This window comes from Agelaius tricolor, unplaced genomic scaffold (assembly GCF_023055355.1).
Source record: "Agelaius tricolor isolate 1412-34295 unplaced genomic scaffold, bAgeTri1.0.p SCAF_8, whole genome shotgun sequence".
NCBI classification, from domain to species: domain Eukaryota; kingdom Metazoa; phylum Chordata; class Aves; order Passeriformes; family Icteridae; genus Agelaius; species Agelaius tricolor.
Genome location: NW_027269268.1, coordinates 41,494,900 through 41,514,674, shown reverse-complemented (window position 1 = coordinate 41,514,674; position 19,775 = coordinate 41,494,900). Strand labels below are relative to the sequence as shown.

The window sequence follows — 19,775 nt, the reverse complement described above, 5'->3', positions numbered from 1 at the left end:
AGTGTTGCTTTAAATACTATGTGCTCCTTGTCCATCAGAAAAATATACTGAAAGTCTGAATTGGTCATGTTGTATTCAAGCCATACTTTTCATGCATGCAGCTCTGAGAGTGTCTGATTTAGGAAATAGGAATTAATTGATTTCTTTTTTATATATATTTTAAATCATGTGCAATTCTATAGCATTGCACACTGGCAGTTAAAAGGCAGCTTTTAGTTTATTATTTTATAATCACAGAGTGTCCCTGTGAAGTGATACAAGCAGTTGTTTGGGTCAAAAGAAGAAATAATTGAAGGTATGAAAGTAAAGAAAGAGATTAAGTTCCCTCTACTAATTTACATGAAAACACTTCATTTGCTATTTTAAATAGTGAGAACTTTAGCCACTTAGAGGAATGCTGCAGAAATCTCAGTTTTCTGAAAATCACTGATGAAGGGCTTTGAGAAGGTTTTTTATTCTCTCTGTGATGGTTATGTTTTCTGTCATATTTTGTGTTATTTTGCCTGATACTGAGGTGTTCAGGTTTAGCCATCTGTACTTACTTGTATCCCTTCTGGAAACATGGTTATCATATTTGCCACTTTGCAGCCCTAAGACAGCTTTATTATATAAAACTATATTGTGCACATCTGTTTCACAGCAAGTCCCTTTAGTACTTCTGATGACTGATGTCACAGCAGTTTTGTACCTGTTAGTGGTTGGCTGTCAACAGCTCAATCAAGATATCTCATTCTGGTTTGTGGACTTGCATGTCTAATATTCACAAAGTGTTTGGATTTTGGCTTTTCAAAGGCATCTGCCTTTTTTCCCTCTCTCTTTTTCTGACAAATGTCCAAATCCCAGTGGGGCACTTCATTTATTTTTCTGTTATTCATGCCATGTTGTTTAGCTCAGAAAAATGCCAGTTTACAGACTTCTAATAAGTAGAATATGACTATCAATGTAATTTTTTCCTGCAGTTTGATAAATATGGACAAATCACTAAAAGATTTGACAAACCACTCCAGAATCTTTGAACTTTAAAACTTCTGTTAGTAGTCTTTAGTTGAATTTTATTTAATTCATATTTAAGATTTAAAAGTTACCAAATTTGCTTACAAGCTTGATATAAAAATTTTAACAAAGACTTTTGTTAAGTGGTACACTATGATCTTGGTCACTGTCAGGGTGAGGAACAGAATATATATTAAAATATTCAGCATGTGCTAAAAGGGCTTTTACAGACATCTGCATTGGGTGAATTTGAGAATAAAAGCATGAGGTTGAACTAACTTACATACCCAAAGCCTGTTTCCATTTTCTTGAACGTTCCTACACAGCACTGGAACTCGAGATTATTTTTCCTTCCTTTGCACCATTAAGCTGAAATATCCATTAAGATCAGATGGCCTTCCACTTTAAATATTTATTTATTGATGGTTTTGCTCAAAATGTGAATGTTCTGTTTATTAGAAGTTTATTTTCACTCTACCCTATTTTTTTATATGACCATTTTGAAAATACAGCGATTTTTAAATTGGGCAGTGAAAGTGTTTATATAAAACGTTATCTTGGTAATCATGGTTTTATTTTCCATGTTTTTATTGTTGATAGCAATACAGCTTGTTTGATTTTCTTTCTTTTTCACAGTTTTTGGCAGACATGGAGAACAACGCACTCTTTAGGGATGACATTGAATGTCAAAAGCTCATTATGGAAGCAATGAAGTACCATCTGTTGCCAGAGAGACGACCTATGTTGCAAAGCCCTCGCACCAAACCTAGAAAATCTACAGTGGGCGTTTTGTTTGCAGTTGGAGGAATGGATGCAACAAAAGGTATTGGCTTATGTAATGTTTAGCTGATGAGCTGTTTTGGTTCTTTTTAAAAGAAATGCTCGATAGATTTTTTTACAACCTGTTAAATTTTAAATTCAAGGATTTGGCAGTACAGAACAGGAAACATCTAAAGTGTATACTGTTTATTAGGTTAAAAAGGTCTATATATCTTTGAGACTGCTGTAAATATTCTGGAATCCAGAGTTCTGATTTGAAATTACTATAGGAATAGCTGATTACTGAGTAGTGAAGTGTTTAATTGAATACAAACTAATCTTTATTTACTTGAGGGGGCAGTAACTTGGAAATGGAAGAAGAGGTCTGAAAGGACACAAAGGTGACCTAAACATGCTTAAAAAAAAGCCAAAACAACAAAATATTTTGACTAATTGTTAAATAGTTCTGTCAGAACTACTTGGATTTTTTTTTTCATAGAAAATTCCATACTTTTTAATGGTAATTAGAAAGGATCTTGTAAGTTAGAAAAGTGAGAGCAGAGAAAGTGTTTTCTTTAATTTGTTGTTTTAAAGCTGTTTCTTGGTAGTTCATGTCACATACCATCAGCTTTTTTCTCTAATATTACAAAACAGTTGATTTCAATATGTGATTGCATTCCACGTGGTTGGTTTATATTCCTAATATTTCTATTTCTAAAGGCTTGATTCTGCAAAGCAGTTACAAAACCTGGTTTTTGTCTTGAAAAGCACCAAGAAAGTTGTCCTTTGTAATGGTGCAGGTAATTGCTTAGGAAGTCAAAAAAGACTATTTGTCTACACAGACTTAAGAATATGCTGCAGGGTATCATGGTGTCTTGTGGGAATCAGCATATTACTAAAATAAAAACTACCCTAGTGCTTCACAACTTGTTCTTTTTCCATATGTAACTTGCATATATTGTCATCAGGAGCTACCAGCATTGAAAAATACGAACTTCGTACCAACACGTGGACTCCAGTTGCAAACATGAATGGACGAAGATTACAGTTTGGAGTTGCAGTCTTAGATGATAAATTGTTTGTTGTTGGTGGCAGAGATGGACTGAAAACATTGAATACCGTGGAGTGCTACAACCCTAGATCAAAAACTTGGAGTGTAATGCCACCGATGTCCACTCATCGTCACGGTCTTGGTATGGACAGTTCTGTAAAGGCTGCCTGCATATTTTTTAAAGGTTACCTGGTCAAAAAAACCATTCAGAAGTAAAGTTTAGGGGGGTGGAAATTTTTTTTAGATGCCAACTGCTTATTTAATGTCCTTTCTCCTTCAGATTATATTGAAGATTGTATTTGGTAGCATCATCTACCAAAAGGATTTTTTTTCTTTTCAGTTTTGTGGTGCACACTGGACTGTCACTAAGAAATTCTGATATTTATTCCTCTTAATTTTCTGATCTTTATTCCCCTTAATTGTTTTCATATCTGTATTTTAGGAGTAGCTGTACTGGAAGGTCCCATGTATGCTGTAGGAGGACATGATGGCTGGAGCTACCTGAATACAGTAGAAAGATGGGATCCACAGGCTCGTCAGTGGAACTTCGTAGCTAGCATGTCAACTCCCAGGAGCACTGTTGGTGTAGCAATATTAAATGGAAAGTATGTGAAGGAGTTTCTGTTTTCAAATTTAAAATCTCATTATTTTAATGTAATTAAAAGACCATCTTAAATAACTATTAATAATTTCTCTTGATAGATATCAGTTATAAGCATTAAGAGCCAAGTTTCTTCATTCACAGAAGAGATACTGTGCTGGGTCAAGCAAGCCTCTCCACAGCATAACAGCTGTATGTCATATGTACTAGGGCTCTCATCATCCTAGTGACAGTCAGCTGGACTTGCTTCAGTATGGCAAGATCTTTCTTATACCAAGAACCTGCTGCATTACAGTATGAAATTTGGCAGAAAATAATCCCTCTTGCATTCCAGCTGGTCCCCAGAGATCAGAGGGGCTGGGTGCAGCTGGGCCTAATTTCTGTTTATAAGCAGTTCATTGCTGTAAGTCTGGTTGCATTCAATACTTTAACAATCACAGATCCACAAACAGTGTGTTTTTTTGAAGCTATAGAAATGTAGATTTGGAGCTGCTGATTATGAATGCACTTACTGCATCAGCACTAAATATACTAAGGCTAATCAATGATTAACCAAGCAAAGTTAGAAATTCAAGCTAAATTAACAAATTCAGTCTCTTGCTTCACCCTTAATTAAGCTGAGTTTCACCTTGGTATGCACATATCCAGTCAGAGATGCAATTCTTACTAAAGAAGTGCCCCTGCTTTGGGAGTAGAGAGAGGTGCAAGCCATGTTTTGCCAGGGTGACACAGCAGACAAAAGCTACTGAGTAGTATTGTGGTTGTGGCAGAATATGTACACTCTATTGTCCACAAACTTTCACTTCCTGTCTATGTGCTATCTGTTCATCTCCCTTGAGCTACTTGAATGCTGCCAGGTAAGAAAAGTTTTTTCACTTTTTTTAATTTTGGAAGCCTAGTCACTGGTAAATTAGTACTGCTGAAAGACACGTACAGAGTGTTCTCTAAGGTCTGGAATAAGTCCAAGAATGAGTGAAAATGCTCACTGCCTACAGGAGGGAGGGATGAACTTGAACAACTAGCAAGAAGAGTGCCTTGGCTGCCTTGGAACTGCAGTCTCAGATACCTAAGCTGGGTCTTAAGCTTGCTATATATTCAGCAGTGGGTCCCAGATACAATGAAAAGCACCAGAATTAGAGCCTCACATTTCCCTATTGCTATAGAACATTGCCTAGACTCTTAATGGAGGCAACAACAAAAGATCACTACAGCTGACCTTTTTAAAACACATGCAGCATTTCAGATGCAGGAGCAGTAACTTCTGCACTTTCCTGTAATGTCTGTTTGTAACTTGGTTAAGTTTCAGTGATTGAAACTGAAAAACCTTCATATAGAGAAGTTAATATGGCTTTTTCCTTGTCCAGAATGTGAAATCACTGCATAAATGATCAAAACTCTCTCCATGCTTTGAGGGAAGGTAAAGTTGGGAGCTTCATAAATGTTATGTTGCATAAAGGATTGATTTTAGTAATGAACTTTATGGAACTACAACAGAGTTTTGCAGAAACCTTCAATATATTCCTTACCTTAAACAAGCTGTACTACTGAAGAAAGAAACTTCCATGGATTTTTTTTTAAAGCTTATCAAAATTGTTACTGAGAAGGACTAGATCAACCATATTTATAAGATGATTGTATTTAAGTTCCTTGGTCAGTATATTTAAAAAACCAAACACTAGTGTTACCCAAACTGAGGACATCTTAAATAGTGCTTCATGGTAACCATTGTGTAAATTCATACTATCATTATCTACAGTATCTAATGTTTGTTTGATTATCTAGCCATTCTTAGGCTCTGAAATCATTTGAAGTGATTTCTCACTGGATTTTACTTCTGATGCATTGCTTCCTTTTTAGAATAGCTTCTGTGTTCCTACTTTTACAAATAATAGTGCTGGGCATGTCTGTTGCTATGCCTAGAGTGCTCATAAATTCTGTTCATAAGCTCTTCGTGAAGTTTGATTATTTGATTAGTTTTAAAGGTTCATCTGTGATTGTGTCCTCCTAAATCAATTTTTTTTCATTCATTTCAGTCAGCCCTTGCAAATAATTGAAATCCTCCGTACCAAATGCTAGAAACCTTTTTCTTAGGACTAAGCAGATTGGGCTACCTAGTGGGTGTGAGGGATTTAAGGTGGTGCTGTCAGTCATGAACTAAAACCCTGGTCCAGAAAAGCACTTGAATGCTTAAGATGAGGCAGGGTAGAGATGGTGCATGATCCACTACTGAATTTGTCCTTCTGACCCTGCAAATCATATATGTAGTTTTGAAATTGTTAGTTCTAGGCATAGGTTGGAATATAAATGCTGTGTAAGATATTCCATTTTCTGTAAATTATTGTTGTTATGCATTGATCATTACAATAGGAAAAGACTGGAGCAAAATCTTGCCAGAGTTTTCACAACAGAGCAGTCTACTGAAAGTTGAAAGTCCCCTTCTAAACTTCCCTTTTTAACAAACTTGAAATCCTTCATGTTTCACTAGAAATTGTCTTATTCAGACAACATTTATTTTCTTCTTTTTTTTTTGTTTTACTTTGTAGGCTTTATGCAGTTGGTGGTCGAGATGGAAGTTCTTGTCTTAAGTCAGTAGAATGTTTTGATCCTCATACAAACAAATGGACTCTCTGTGCTCAGATGTCAAAAAGAAGAGGTGGTGTAGGTGTAACCACCTGGAACGGGTTCTTGTATGCCATAGGTGGCCACGATGCTCCAGCATCCAACTTAACATCCAGGCTGTCAGACTGTGTGGAAAGGTAATGTCCTGCTGGAGGCATATCCTGCCATGGGACTCTGACTGTGCTAGTCTGTCAGGAGATTTATGGGAAGAGCTGTAAGTAGGAGCCCAATAGAATAGGTGTGTTATTTTTAGCATGATCAGAGGAAACTTACATATAAAAATGTGCTGTGTAGGCATACTATGATTCAAAATGTTACCAGGACAGAATATTTAAAGAAAAATATTTAAATAAAATATTTAAATTCTTCTTAATGCAATTCATCTAGATTATTTTAATAATCTCATTGAATGAATTATGTTTGATAACTGAAACCATGTGGAGTTGATTGCTTTTAAAAATGGAGCAGCTCTTCTTTCACACAAGAAGTCTGAATCTATTCATATAATAACTTTCAAAGGAGTTAACAGTAAGGTTTGGTGGATCTTTGTATATCAAATTCTTTCTTGCACCCTCTAATGACACTGGGAAATTGGCATGTAATTCAGTCATTCCTAGGTTGGTATATCTTTGTGTAAAGTGATTAATGAATGACTGTATCACAAATTGCAGTAGCACATGTGATCCATAAAATAATTTTAGAAGGTAGTAAATACTTCATAATTCACTGTATTAAATCTTCACTGGCATTTTAGGTATTCCTGAACTATGCTTTAATTCTCTCCCTGCTCCCCCACCACCAGCTGTAAAACTTTTCTTCTTTTCTATTCCTTCCCAACATTTAGAGTAAGTCCTCATTGCCCATATTCTTCTTTTACTAAATTTATTCATGCCAGGATATATATTCTACCGTTAACCCCTAAAAAACCCAAAACAAACAAAAAAACCCCCACAAACCAAAACAACAGCAACAACAAAAAAAAAACCCAACACACTACAAAAATCCACCACAAGAGAGCTGTAGTTTTCAAACTTTGAGAGTCCTAGTAGAACTGAAAATACAGTGTGGCCCATAGCCCTTAACATGTGGAAGTTGCACTGAAAAGACCTCAGAAAGGTTTGCAGATAGGAAGCTACTTCTCAACAAATACCAGATTTTTAGGGCTATACAGATAATCAGAAACCAAAGAGAAGTAAGTCTGTGTATTTTTCTACATCAGTATTTTCTGAAACAAAGTTACAGAACTCATTACTTCAATAAATTGGAATCATCTTGTAATGCATTTTGTCCTTGTTCTTTAAGTGAGTTGAAATTGAAGACCATCAAATTCATGGAACTAGTTCATTTAAAAAATTAAAGAATTAAGAAATATTAATTTAAAAAATCAGGCTTTTATGACCACACTAAACTTCTAAATTATATTTTGCGACAGAAGTTGCTATTCCCAGATAAATACAATTGCTTATAAATTATAAAATAATTGGAAAAGTAATTTCTACATTTAACTTACTAATCACCCTCTTCTGTTTGCATGTGTGCTTCAAGTAGTGTTTTTGTTACAGTTATGCTTGCATGCATTTGTGTAATACTTTGACTAGAGGACAGCAAATAAAATTGTTAGAGCTCTTTGTATCTATGCTCTTCATGCAAATAAATTAAGACTTCCATCTTTCAATTTGTTTTTAGTAAGTATGATGTTAGCCAAATAATTTTCTTCGTACAGTTTTTAGAGCCCTTCAGAGCTCTGTAATTACATTAGTTCTGCTGTAAGCATCTGCAGTCTTAAAAAAGATTGTCCCTTTTAGTCAGATTAAAATATATTCCTTGCCATAAGCATAGCATGGAGTCTCCTATGTAGTTCTCAATTTGACTTATAAAGAATGTTGATAATGTTCTAGAACCACACAATTTTTTCATTAAGCCATCTGCTGTTTCCTGTACTGATACTTCTGATTTCAAAAGTGTTGTAAATTGTCTAAAGGGTTTTGTATTTCCCATATGATTTTTTCAAACCACTTTTGGGGGTCATATTTTTGAAATTGGTAATCTTAGTAATGGTAATCTTAGTGCCAAACCAAATTTTACCAGCCTGTGCTTTGACATACTTAAAGCAAGCACTTGCTCTACTGTGGTGTAGCAGCAGACCTGTTTGTGGCATGGCATGTTTAGGCATACAAAATGTAGTAAGAGCAGCTGTATATGGCTGTATGACTATTTGGAAAGCAGCAAGAAGTAGATACCTGGCTAGTAGTGACTTGTGTTACCAGATGACTAAAGAAACAGTTTCAAAGGGAGGGGAATTGAGGGGGGAAAGTCCTTTGAAATTGACACCCAGATCTGTGCTGTTCTGTTTTCTACTACCTTGACAGCATCAATTCCAGTACATTTTGTTGTTGTTGAATTTTGGTAACAGTTTTAGTGCATAACACAAATTCTCTTTTAGGTATGATCCCAAAACAGACATGTGGACTGCTGTGGCCTCTATGAGCATTAGCAGAGATGCAGTAGGGGTGTGTCTTCTTGGTGACAAGTTGTATGCTGTTGGAGGATATGATGGGCAAACATATCTTAATACTGTGGAGTCTTATGATCCCCAGACAAATGAATGGACACAGGTATAGTTTCTGATCAGACCATACACTACTATTAATATTGTTATTTCAAATGTGCCTCCTTTTGCAAGGAGAATTCAAATATTCCTTCTCTAAGAAGCAGTTTCTTAACAGTCTGTTGTGAATCTCTTTTTTTCCTTGGTGTACCATCTTGAGATGACTTCTCTTGAACAGACAGTTGTTAATTTCCAATAAACTGCCCTCCATTCTTTTGCAAGAGTATAGCTATTCTCTTTGACAATTTCAGCTACTTTTAAAGAAATGTATTGCCACATTCCCCAAACTGTCATAAAGGATTCTGTTTACATGACTTCCTGATAAATGATAAATGCAGATTCGTTTTAGCTCTAATGTGTCTCTAATGTGTCTCTCAATATTTATTTCATCAAGGTTTTGGTCATTTTTTCATAAATAATCCCTTCCTGAAGTGAATGCTATGTACAGTGTATGCAGGTTCCAGAAAGCCTTTACCCATTTTTCTTTTGCAGCTTTAAAATAAAAATAATTCTACAGTTCATGCTCAGAAACTATTACTGTCAGTTCAGAGCTTGGTTACTTTTATATAGCTCCAGGAATGTGTGTCTCTGTGGGAAGAGCACACACAAGGACATCCTGAGCTGACTGTCCTTTGGTATCTAATGCCATTTGAGATACCCTAAAGCATCTACATCCACCAAAGGTTGGCAGATACAGCACAGACTCTGTGGGACACCAAGGCCCTCCTGGAGTCCAGTTGCAGACCAGGATGAATGTCCAAGCTCATCTGTAGTAGCATCAGACACCAGTATTTAGGCTACTGAGTTCTGAGCCACCTGGATATGTTGTTCTGGTAATAGCCCCAAGTTCTTAACTCAAAAACAGAACTAAACTGCTGTTTATAAAAATTCCTGGAACACAAAAAAACTCAGCTGTCCATTTCCCTCCATTTCATACTGCTGCAAGCTCTTAAAACACAAGTCATCAAGGAGGATCATCAGAACTTGGGGCATTCACTGGTACTGGTAATGATAATCCATGGCATTGTTAGTCCTGCTAAAGAAAAAAAAGTGTATCAGAGAACAGAAGGTGCTTCTCACCAGAGGAGAGAGACTGTGCTTCTCATCATTGCATCTAAATGAATCTCACATGTCTAGGTGGTGATCAGCTGTATGTACCTCTGTATCCTTAGCCTTGACCCTCTATGTCTCACTGAATGCCACAATCCCAGTATATAGGAGAGTTTCAAACTTTTGGGATTAGGAAATATTAGGAAATAGGAATATTAGGAAATACAGAGGGATTAGGTAATATTTGTGTACCTTCCTTCTCTTGTTATGTTAGCAGTCTGCCACTTCTTCATCTTCACACAACTCAGGAGAAGGCAGTGGAATTTTCTCAGGTGAAGGTTGTCAGAGCCACAGACAGCTCTATAAAAGTCTGTTGTTCCTGGGAAAGAAAGAAATAGGGGAAATGGCATAAACAGCTTTTTTGTCTTCAGGATAATTGAAATTATCAATAAGAATTGTTTGATGTCCTTAGGCTTGCTATTGTTTTCAGAGTGCTTAACTCTGTTATATAAAATATCTTTACCTTTGCTTTGTGTTTGTATCCAATTTTGGACCAATTTGTAAGTCATGTTAACAGAGCAGGGGTGATATTGTCATTCTGCTGCAGCCATATAATTAGGGGGGGAAATTACTTAAAACTGATTGCACTCATCTGACAGATTGTTTGTTTGTTTACAGGTTGCACCACTGTGCTTAGGAAGAGCTGGAGCATGTGTTGTGACTGTAAAACTCTGAATTATTTTCTCTGGGAAGATGACATTCTCCTGTGTAGACTCAGAGGATTACTTTTTCCTCAAGCAAACTGCGAGTGCATCAATCAGCACCAGGTGCAGGATATCTACCACAGCAAAGTGTTTGGTCTGAAGTTGACATGATGTTCTTATGGACCAATATTAAGCACTTTTTAAAAACTTTTGTTATGCATATGTTACAAGAATTCTTCTTGTAAGAAAGTCACCTGCAACCTGCCAATTGGCAGTAGAGGACTTCTGTTTAGGAAGTGCTAAGAAAATGAGTGAACTCACTATAATAATGTTATGGTTCTGGGGCCTTGATTTCCCTAAATGCAGAGCAATGATGCTATAAATGGATATACTTTGATATAATTGGGTCTATCTCTGGATGAAACAAGTTATAGGATTGGACCCTGTAGATTTAATTTGCCTGTAATAAATGCAAATAGGTATCTGAGTAACTACAAGGCAGGCTAGCATACCAATGCAAACTATTGTAAATGGCAGGTGTCATGTCTGCCTTGGAAATGAAGTTGTGTATTTGGTAAATCTTTTGCACTTTTTAGCATCATTCCTAGTTTAGCAAACTTTTTATTTAACCAAAGCCTTATTTTAAATATTGTCTTATGCTAATAGAAACCTGCTATTTAATAATTTCTGACAGGTATTTTTGACATCCAGTGTACTTTTTGGGTTTTCAGAGTTGTTATGCAAGATGCAGAAGATCATACCTTTTGCTCTGCTTTGGTTCTTGTATTTACTTTGCTGTTTGTATGCATTATTGGAAGAATTCTAAAGTGTGATTAACAATTAACCAATTTAAGTTTAATATTTGCACTTTGGAATTTTTGAAGCATTCCATTACATTAGACTAATTACATTTTTAAATGAGGCTTTGCACTACTATGAGAAGTATACTTTTATAAGATGAAGAAATTGTCTGTCTTTCCTGTAAGATTATTTAAAAATGTAAAGGGCCCAATCCTGCCAGATGCTCAGCTGCCACCATTTAAGCATGTTCAGCATCTTACAGGACAGTGAAGTGTTCCTCGCAGGGCTGTATTAAATTAGTTACCTTATTTAACAGTTACCTAATTTTTTAAGATACTTCATAATTTGCCTTTCTCGAGCCCTCTGCTGTTACACCGAATTACTTTGAACGATCTAAATGTTCTCGGGAGAAGCCTTTTTGTATTTGCTTTTATGTGCCTTGTCCCTTATGTTCTCCGAACAGCACCGCCCGTGAAAAACGGGAAGATGTGAACTCATTGAATGTTTTGGTCTTGTTTTTTTTTTAAAAAAAAGTTTGAAGTGCCCGATACCCGAAGTCCTTTGTACATTTCTAATTTTAAACGTGTGTTTTAACGCTCTCGGCGAACTATTTATTGTTTTAAAAGAAATCGGTGACACTTTGTGATGAAGCTTTGCAGTTGGAATACAGCTGATCTCAAGAGGCTTTGCTGGCGAGTTGTGTGCCTTTATTCCCTGTTTAGAAGCCCGTTCTGCGTGACCGCGCACTAAAACCCTGCATTTCCTCTGAGAACCCGGGGCCGGTCTCTGCCCGCCCCCGCTCTGGGTGCCGCGGCCTCACGCAGAGCTCCTCCCGCCGGGGCCGGGCCCGGGGCCGCTCTCTGCCCGCCCCCGGCCCGCTCCGTCTCCGCGGTGACGGCGGCGCCGCGGGCGGGCGGCGCATGCGCGGTGCTGGCGCAGGCAGCCCGCTCTGGTGGCCGCGATGAAGGTGGGTCCGGGCGGCCGCGGGGCGCCGGGGCCGGGCGGGGGGCGCGGGGCGCGGGGCCGGCCCGCGGAGCGAGCGGGCGGTGGCGCTTGCGGCCTGGGCCGGGGAGGGAGGCGCGGCGGGAAGGGCCGCCAGCCAGCGGCCGGGGGGCCTGGTGTGCTTGCCGGCACTCCCGCGTTTGTTTACTTTGGCGTGGAGAGACTTCGGGTGGAAGGGAGCTTAAAGGGCATCCAGTTGCAACGCCTCTGCGATGGGCAGGCACATCTTCCAATCTTCCACTAGCCCAGGTTGCTCAGGGCTCCATCCAGCCTGGCCTTGTACGCTTCCACGGATGAGGTGTCCACAACTTCTGCGGGAAACCTGTGCCAGTGCCTTTCCAACGTCGCAGCAAACTCTTAGTAACTAATCCAAACCTACTCTCCAGTTTGAAGCCCTTCTCTCTTGTTCTGTGGTTGCATGCCTTTATAGCAGTCCCTCCCTATCTTGTATGTTTCCTCAGGTACTGAAAGCCCACAGTTAGGTCACGCCAAAGCCTTCGCTTCTCCAGGCTGAGCAATTCCAGGTCTCTCTCAGCCTTTCCTCATAGATGGAGAAGTGCTTCATCCCTCAAATCATCTTGGCGGCCCTCCTCCTTAAATTATTTTTTTCAAAATCAAACATCATTGTCAGATGTCTTTTATGAGTGTGGCATGTGGTGGTTGTGTTTTTGCTGGTTTTGTGAGCAGAATGCAGATTCAGTGTGAAGAATGCCTCAGTTATATTGACCCAAAAGAAGGGATAAGAACCTGTGGCAGATGAGCAGACCTCACAGGCATTTGGTGGACAGCAGGTGTTGGTGCTTATCTTATGACACGTAGGGATGTAAGTCACGATAGCCAGCTGCGAAACAAACTTTGTGGGCTTTATCTTACACCCAGGTTACAGAAAAATATCTGTGGGTGGTGTGAAAGGAAAAGGACGTTCAGAAATTTTCTCCTTTGGAAGTCAGAATCTCTTTCTATAGTGTGTTGGTTTGAGATCTTAGCTTTTAAGACCCAGCAATTCAGAGTAACAAAAAGCTTACCTGTCCCTAAAAGAGTGAATGTTGAGCCTTCTCTAGTTTGTGTTTGCAAACTAAGGATGCTTTCTGGTCCCAGAATTTTCCATTAAATTTAGAGAACTATTAACGATGTGGTCTTTGAACTAGAAGGGGAGAGTCTCATGCAATTTTTTTTCTTGTAACTAAGAGGCAAAAATAATAGTTTATTATTAGTAGAGCTGCAGTTCTCTATGTGAACACCCAGCAGCAGAAACTTCAATTTTTTCCACTCAAGTTGAAAGAACGTTTATCTGGGATTTTGCTACTTCAGTGCATTGGAATCACACAGAAGCTGTTTGTGGTGGAGGGGGGGTTACCTCCACAGTACTCACTTACTAACATGCTAGGCAGCTGTAGTATTCTTATATATGATGATTTTAAGATGTATCATTTCCTACTTTTTTTTTTCTTTTTTTCCTCCAGCAAGTATTCAGTCTGTATGAAAAAGCTTGGTCTGGTTCTCCTGTGCAGTTTGCTTGGCAGAAAACTTTAGGAAATTTTCTTGCTGTAATAGGGTAAGACTGCAACTATTCGTTGTATTTGTCCATCAAAATTGCTGATAAAGAAAGGGAATTATTCTATATATTAATCTTTTTTAGAGGTGATCGTTCTGTGAAAATTTTTGATCGTCATGGTCAGAAGAGAAATGAAATCAACCTGCCAGGGTAGGTACTAAGATAGGTTTAAATTATTTTCATTGTTGTTTTCTTTAAAAATGCTTCTCTTCTGGTGAGGTGCTTAGACAATGGGAGAAATTTGTAGGATGATATACTATCTCTGGTGAAAATACCTGGCAGAGAAGACAAATTATGTAATTAAAATGTAAAAAAAAAAAAGACCTATCCCATTAAGAAGGCTCATAATGAGGTTGTGTGCAATATATCCTTGCATTCTTGCTATTGTTGATTTTCTAACAATTTGTTATCATGGTTTTGCTGAGGAAAGGTACTTTTTTGGTTTAGTGTTTCTGTTTACATCAGTGGCATAACTGTACACATTGGCATTGTTGCTTTAGGTCAAGATGATACTTTTTAGTTGCTTTAGGTCAAGATGATACCAGATTATCACACTCTGGTTCACATCAGAGAGTAGTATGGAAGTTTACAATGTGGATTTTTTCAGATTAAATCTAAAAACTTATGTACTTTAGGAAGATATATTGAACTTCTTAAAAGGTAGTGAGACCATAGGAGCAGGCTGGATATGGACCAGGGGAAACCTCCTTAGGGAAAAATGGTGTGACATTGGGTCATCATGTTGGTTTGCTCAATAAATACAATTTTATTGGGCACATTAATACCTCATGTTAGTTTCATTTGTGTACTGTTCATCTCTTCTTAGCACTTTAACTGTTCTTAATCATCATGGCAATTTTTAATTTTATTTCTAACTACCTGATGAATTTCAATTAAGATAGACCCCTTAGTCAAGGCAAAACTCCCATGGTCTTTAAGGCTGAAACCTCTAGTCAAGAGTATAACTAATTTCCAAATCATCACTTACATAGCCCTGTGTCATTGGTTAATATGAGCCAGAATCACTCAGTTCCCCAAGAAGTCTAGAAATCCAGTCTTTGTAGTTTGTGGTAATTGCCACCTTGCACCAAACCAGGAGATGCAATTCTCAAAGTCTTTACCAGACTCACATGTTTTTCACTGACCATCCCACCTTGCTGTTCAGGTTAGGTGTTGTTCATAATATGGTCTGGCTGTGTCAGTCTCTTTTGCTTGGAAATATCCATGGCCCAGCTCTTTCTGTGCTCTTTCTGTGCAGTGTTCTGCACAATGTGTGATAAATGCACATTCTCTCCAGAAAATTTTCCAAAATGAGGAGAGCTGTGTGGAATGTATTATCAGAAAAGTAATCCCAAATCTGAATGGCCTCTAACAAACCACAGCCTTACAGAGGACTTTCAGTGTCTCTTGAAAATCAAGGTGACTGTATTTCAAGTACTAGAACATAGGTAGCAGTGGTTTTTATGACCTTCCTCTCAGCCCCTGTCATCAATGAGATTTGAATAAGAGTGGGGTTGCTATAGAAATAGTTTACAGATAAATCTCCAATCTCGGTTTGCAGGGGAGGAGAAGGGAAAATAGGGACTCAGTTGCATAGTTCTGGCTGTTTCTGTACACTTGCAAACACATTTTAACATTCCTAGTGATTTTTTTTTTCTTCAGTAACTGCATTGCTATGGACTGGGATAAGGATGGAGATACTTTAGCAATAATCACAGACAAATCTAGCACCATATTTCTGTGGGATGCAATCACAAACAAAACAAGCCAAGTAGACAGTGGCATGAGGTAAGAAATTTTTTTTTAACATGGGTATTTAAAGAGTTTTACCATTGTGACTTGTTGATGTGGAGGCTATATTTCAAGAACATCTTTTTATTGGAGTCCTCATAATATATATACTAATTAAACTAATATGCTACAGTTTATAGCTAAATTATTTTAATATAAATATGTATTTTTATTATAAATTTTAATAAAAATTATATTTTTTATATAAAATATATAATTTGCTGGGTTTTAGGTGTTTGTTATGGATGGGGATTTTGGGGGTTACAGGGTGTTTGTTTATTTTTTGAGTGTCAGCAGTGCAATTGTCTCTAGAGCACTTCTCTTCAATGTTTCTGCGGTAGCAACAAGGATGGGTGAATTTTTCATGTATCTGCACTTGCTACTCTTTCTCCTAAGTCTTTCACACCAGGTAAAGGGAGCATAAAAGTAAGGGAAGTGATATCAGTGGTGCTAAGAATTTTTTTTCCCCTTAGATTAATAAGGGGGCTAAAATGTTATTCACAAAGTAGTGTAGTTTAAGATGAAAGGAGATATCTAAGGTTCTAAGCCTTACCTTTCTGAATTTGGCCACAGACTTTAGACTCTTCTGGGGTCTGCATAACCATCAAGCATTGGGTTAATAGATAAGCTTGGTTTAACAATTAAACTTGTGGCTTCTTTGAGTCTATTCCACTAAACTCTTGCATTCTACATAAACATTCTTCTTGTAGGAGAGAGAGTGGAAACAACTCTTTCCTGTGTTGGTTAAGATGTATGTTATACATATATGATATTGAGGGAATGAATAGACCATATTGTACCATTTTCATGTGTGAGCAAATACTATGGGGAGAAGAGTAACCTGCCAGTATGCAAGCAAAAAGGAACATAGAAGGTGCTTAACAGAATGGAGTCTGCAGTTAATTGCAGTTCCTTCATGATCTTTCTCTCTAATACTGGAGGTAAATTGCTTACTGGAGGCAGTCTTGCTAGAACAATATATATTTATGTAAGTCTGGGATCCTTTTTTTTGTCACGGTGTTATTGCTTAAGCAGAATAAGCACCAAGACATAAACAGTGTGATAATGAGGCTTTTCTGATATCCTTCCCTTTTTGAAATTAGAAAAGCACCCTTATATGCAAACCAAATATATTGGAGGTCATTTCACATGTCAATATTTCAAATTTCTATTGCATTCCTAGAGTGAAACTTGAAAAGTTGGGAGGGACTGCACTAATTAGAAAATTTTGGTTTATAGTTTTTTTGCTTAAGAGGCTCTTGGTTTTTTAACATGATATATAGTATCTGCATAGCCTTAATTGTACACCAAAATAGGCCTTGCTCTATCTGAAACTTCAAGTTAAAATTGGTCTTTCTAACTTCTTTATTACATTGACTAGAACCAGACCTACTCACTTTTGAGTTGGCTACATGCGTTGGGATATTGAAGAACAAACAAAAAAAACAATACAAAAAGCGACTGGAAAATAACCAGTGATTCCATCTAAGACTCTTGATGTTTGCAGACCCATTTTCAAGTACAAGTCATGCTACATTACCTCATACAATTTTTTATTACTTTTACTATCTTCTGCATACTTAGATAATTCTGATATTGGTCAAGAACATTTACTTAATTTGAAAGTTCTCCTTGGTCTGTATGACTCATAGAAATTAAAGACAATTGCCAAATTTGTTTTGCAAAATGTTTCAATATGTGAACAGATGAAAGGAATCTCTACTATACAAAGTAAATTTTTTCTTTGTTTTAGGGATGCAATGTCTTTCTTGTTATGGTCTCGAGTAGGAGCTTTACTTGCTGTTGGAACAACAAAGGGAAACTTACTCATATATAACCGTCAGACTTCTCGCAAGATTTCTGTCCTTGGTATGGACTGCTTTGAAACTGCTCTGGCACGTGTGAAAGTGGAATTTTGCTAATACACATAGTTTCCTTTCCAGTTCTCTATATAAACATGCAGTCATACTCAACTTGCACCTTCTACTTTGGTGTACTCAGGAGAGTATTTTGAGAGAATATTAAGTTTTTTATATATATATATGTATATATACACAAATACCTAACACTGCCTTACTGCCTCCTGGGGGACTTGTGTTACCTTTCTTGCCAAGGAATTGTGTGATTGTTTGTTTGCTAAGTTACTCTTTCTTACCTGCTTAGAGTACCTCTGGGCATAAAGGTTATGGATGTAACACATTCCCCAGAAATGTGATGCAAATAAATGTAAGAACAAGGGCTGTGCTGTTTCATATAAAGTCAAAAGATTTTCATCTGAGAGCAGATTTTTTAAAAAAAGGCTCTTGCTCTGACAGGTTGTTTCACATTCTGACAATCTGTGTTTGAGTGACTGGCTGAAGGGTGTATATTCCATCACAGATTTTTTTGTTCTTGTTGTGTTTGATTTGTGTTGTATAGGTTTTTTTCTTTTTCAGGTAAACACACCAAGAGGATTACTTGTGGCTGTTGGAGTATTGAAAACCTTCTTGCTTTAGGAGGTGAAGATAGAATGATTACTATAAGCAATCAGGAGGGGGATACTATAAGACAGGTAGTATCTATAGTGAACATTTGATTTTAAGAGGTACTGGTTTCCAAGAAAGCTGGGACCTATGGGACCTTGTGCCTTTTGAATCCCAGGGCTTTCAAGGTCCAGGAGCTTTTTCTTTTTTCAGTGTATTTTATGCTAACATGTCATTAAGACCCAAACTGAGGTCATGTCTTCTCCCAATGATTTTCTTGATTTTGGTACTAAATGCAGTAGTAACTTTCCCTGTCTGTCCTTATGCAAAATTATACATGGCAGGAGTAATGCCATTATTTATCATCAGCATGGGCTACGTTAACTGTTGATTTCTCAATCTGCACTTCTTTCTTGCAGACTTCAATCAGCTCAGATCCCAGTGACATGCAGTTCTCAGTTATGAAGACTGATGACAGAGTATCAACCAGGGAAAGCACAGTAAGAAGTCACTACAAAATACTGTAGCTCGAGTGGGAATAATCTCACAGGATAACTCCATGTGACCTGCTGCCTTTTCTTCTGAGGAAATGGAGCTGACTGCTGTAGGGGAAAGTCTTGATTTTGAGATTGTAAAGATTTGAGTGTATTCTGCTGAGCTTGCATTTAGATTTGTGAACCATGGCTTACGAAGGGGAATGTCCTGAAAATCTCTTCTGCTGTTGATGAAGATTCAGAATTCAGATCCATGGGTTTCTTAAGGATTATTCAAATTCCTAGATCTCATCTTTTAGTGAAAATATAGGACCTTAAAGTTATGCCATTCTTGTCACGTTAATTTTTCTTTTCATTCATTGGCAGGTCAGTGTAGTGGTTGGCAAGAAGACTCTCTTCCTTTTTAATTTGAATGATCCTGACAACCCAATTGATCTGAAATTTCAGCAGCCTTATGGCAGTATTGTAAGCTACAAATGGTGAGCAAAACTTCCTTAATTAATTATTGTAGTATTAAGAAGTTGAGATTTTCCAAGTAGTTCTGATAAATGCTGGAAACAAAATCATCTATCCCATGCTCAGACTGGATTTTTGTTGGCTGCATTGTAGACTTTTCAGTAATTCTTTTCTGAACACAAGGTAGTCTACATTTTCTAACTGTTCTACTCAATGATTCAATAGCTGTAAAACAGTATCTTCCAACAGAATCACTGTTGGTATGCCCAACTTTAAACAAAAGTATGTTGTTGTTGTGACAGATGATTAAACTCACAGGTTTATGGGTTGTTTTCTATTTGGATGAGTAACTGGTGGAAGAGCTAGGGGTAGAGTTGTTCCTTCAGCTAGTTTGTTGGTTTGCAAAGCTGTGCAAAGTTCTTGTAGCCTTCTTATTGTGCAATACCATTGGTAATGTTTCTATGAAGAAAGCCGAAGCTAGAAGTTTCAGATCTGTACCAAAAAAGTAGCTGTACTATTTCTGTATCTTTGAATCATTACAGCTTGTCTTTTAATGGCTGTTCAGTCAACATGGAATTGACATCCCTTTATACTACAACTCTAAAAATTCTGAAGCTATATGCTTCTTAGTTTATGACCATGTGTAACAAGGTGTACCTGGGCTGCTTCCCTTGCAGTGATTTTTCTTGCAATTGAGCTAATGAGATATTGTTTGAATTAATCTTTACATGCTGTAACTATTTGTGCCTTAACCTCATAATTTCTGCTTGATACTATGAAAAGTAAACAGAATATTCACAAATTTGTTGCTCCACTGTGTTTGCAGTGC

General features: G+C 37.5%; 2 protein-coding genes across 7 annotated transcripts in view; both read left to right on the top strand.

The window, feature by feature from the left end:
• KLHL5 (kelch like family member 5) overlaps positions 1-11,871 on the top strand; it is a 49,727-nt gene extending 37,856 nt beyond the window's left edge. For all 4 annotated transcript variants that reach the window (XM_071432535.1, XM_071432534.1, XM_071432536.1 and 1 more), the window contains 6 exons: positions 1,630-1,816; positions 2,721-2,945; positions 3,246-3,408; positions 5,948-6,160; positions 8,467-8,638; positions 10,360-11,871. In XM_071432535.1, coding sequence (XP_071288636.1) covers positions 1,630-1,816; positions 2,721-2,945; positions 3,246-3,408; positions 5,948-6,160; positions 8,467-8,638; positions 10,360-10,416 — 1,017 coding nt within the window. In that variant the 3' untranslated portion in view covers positions 10,417-11,871. The remainder of the gene's footprint in view (positions 1-1,629; positions 1,817-2,720; positions 2,946-3,245; positions 3,409-5,947; positions 6,161-8,466; positions 8,639-10,359) is intronic.
• A 136-nt stretch (positions 11,872-12,007) lies between these two features.
• The window catches only part of WDR19 (WD repeat domain 19), a 39,778-nt gene continuing 32,010 nt past the window's right edge, over positions 12,008-19,775 (top strand). Inside the window, exons 1-8 of one of the 3 annotated variants that reach the window (XM_071432530.1) lie at positions 12,008-12,153; positions 13,652-13,743; positions 13,828-13,893; positions 15,406-15,531; positions 17,288-17,403; positions 17,970-18,085; positions 18,416-18,496; positions 18,857-18,969. In XM_071432530.1, the coding sequence (XP_071288631.1) occupies positions 12,148-12,153; positions 13,652-13,743; positions 13,828-13,893; positions 15,406-15,531; positions 17,288-17,403; positions 17,970-18,085; positions 18,416-18,496; positions 18,857-18,969 (716 nt within the window). In that variant the 5' untranslated portion in view covers positions 12,008-12,147. Of the gene's footprint in view, positions 12,154-13,634; positions 13,744-13,827; positions 13,894-15,405; positions 15,532-17,287; positions 17,404-17,952; positions 18,086-18,415; positions 18,497-18,856; positions 18,970-19,775 lie in introns of those variants that run through there. The other 2 variants (XR_011680031.1, XM_071432531.1) reach the window with 2 other exon arrangements.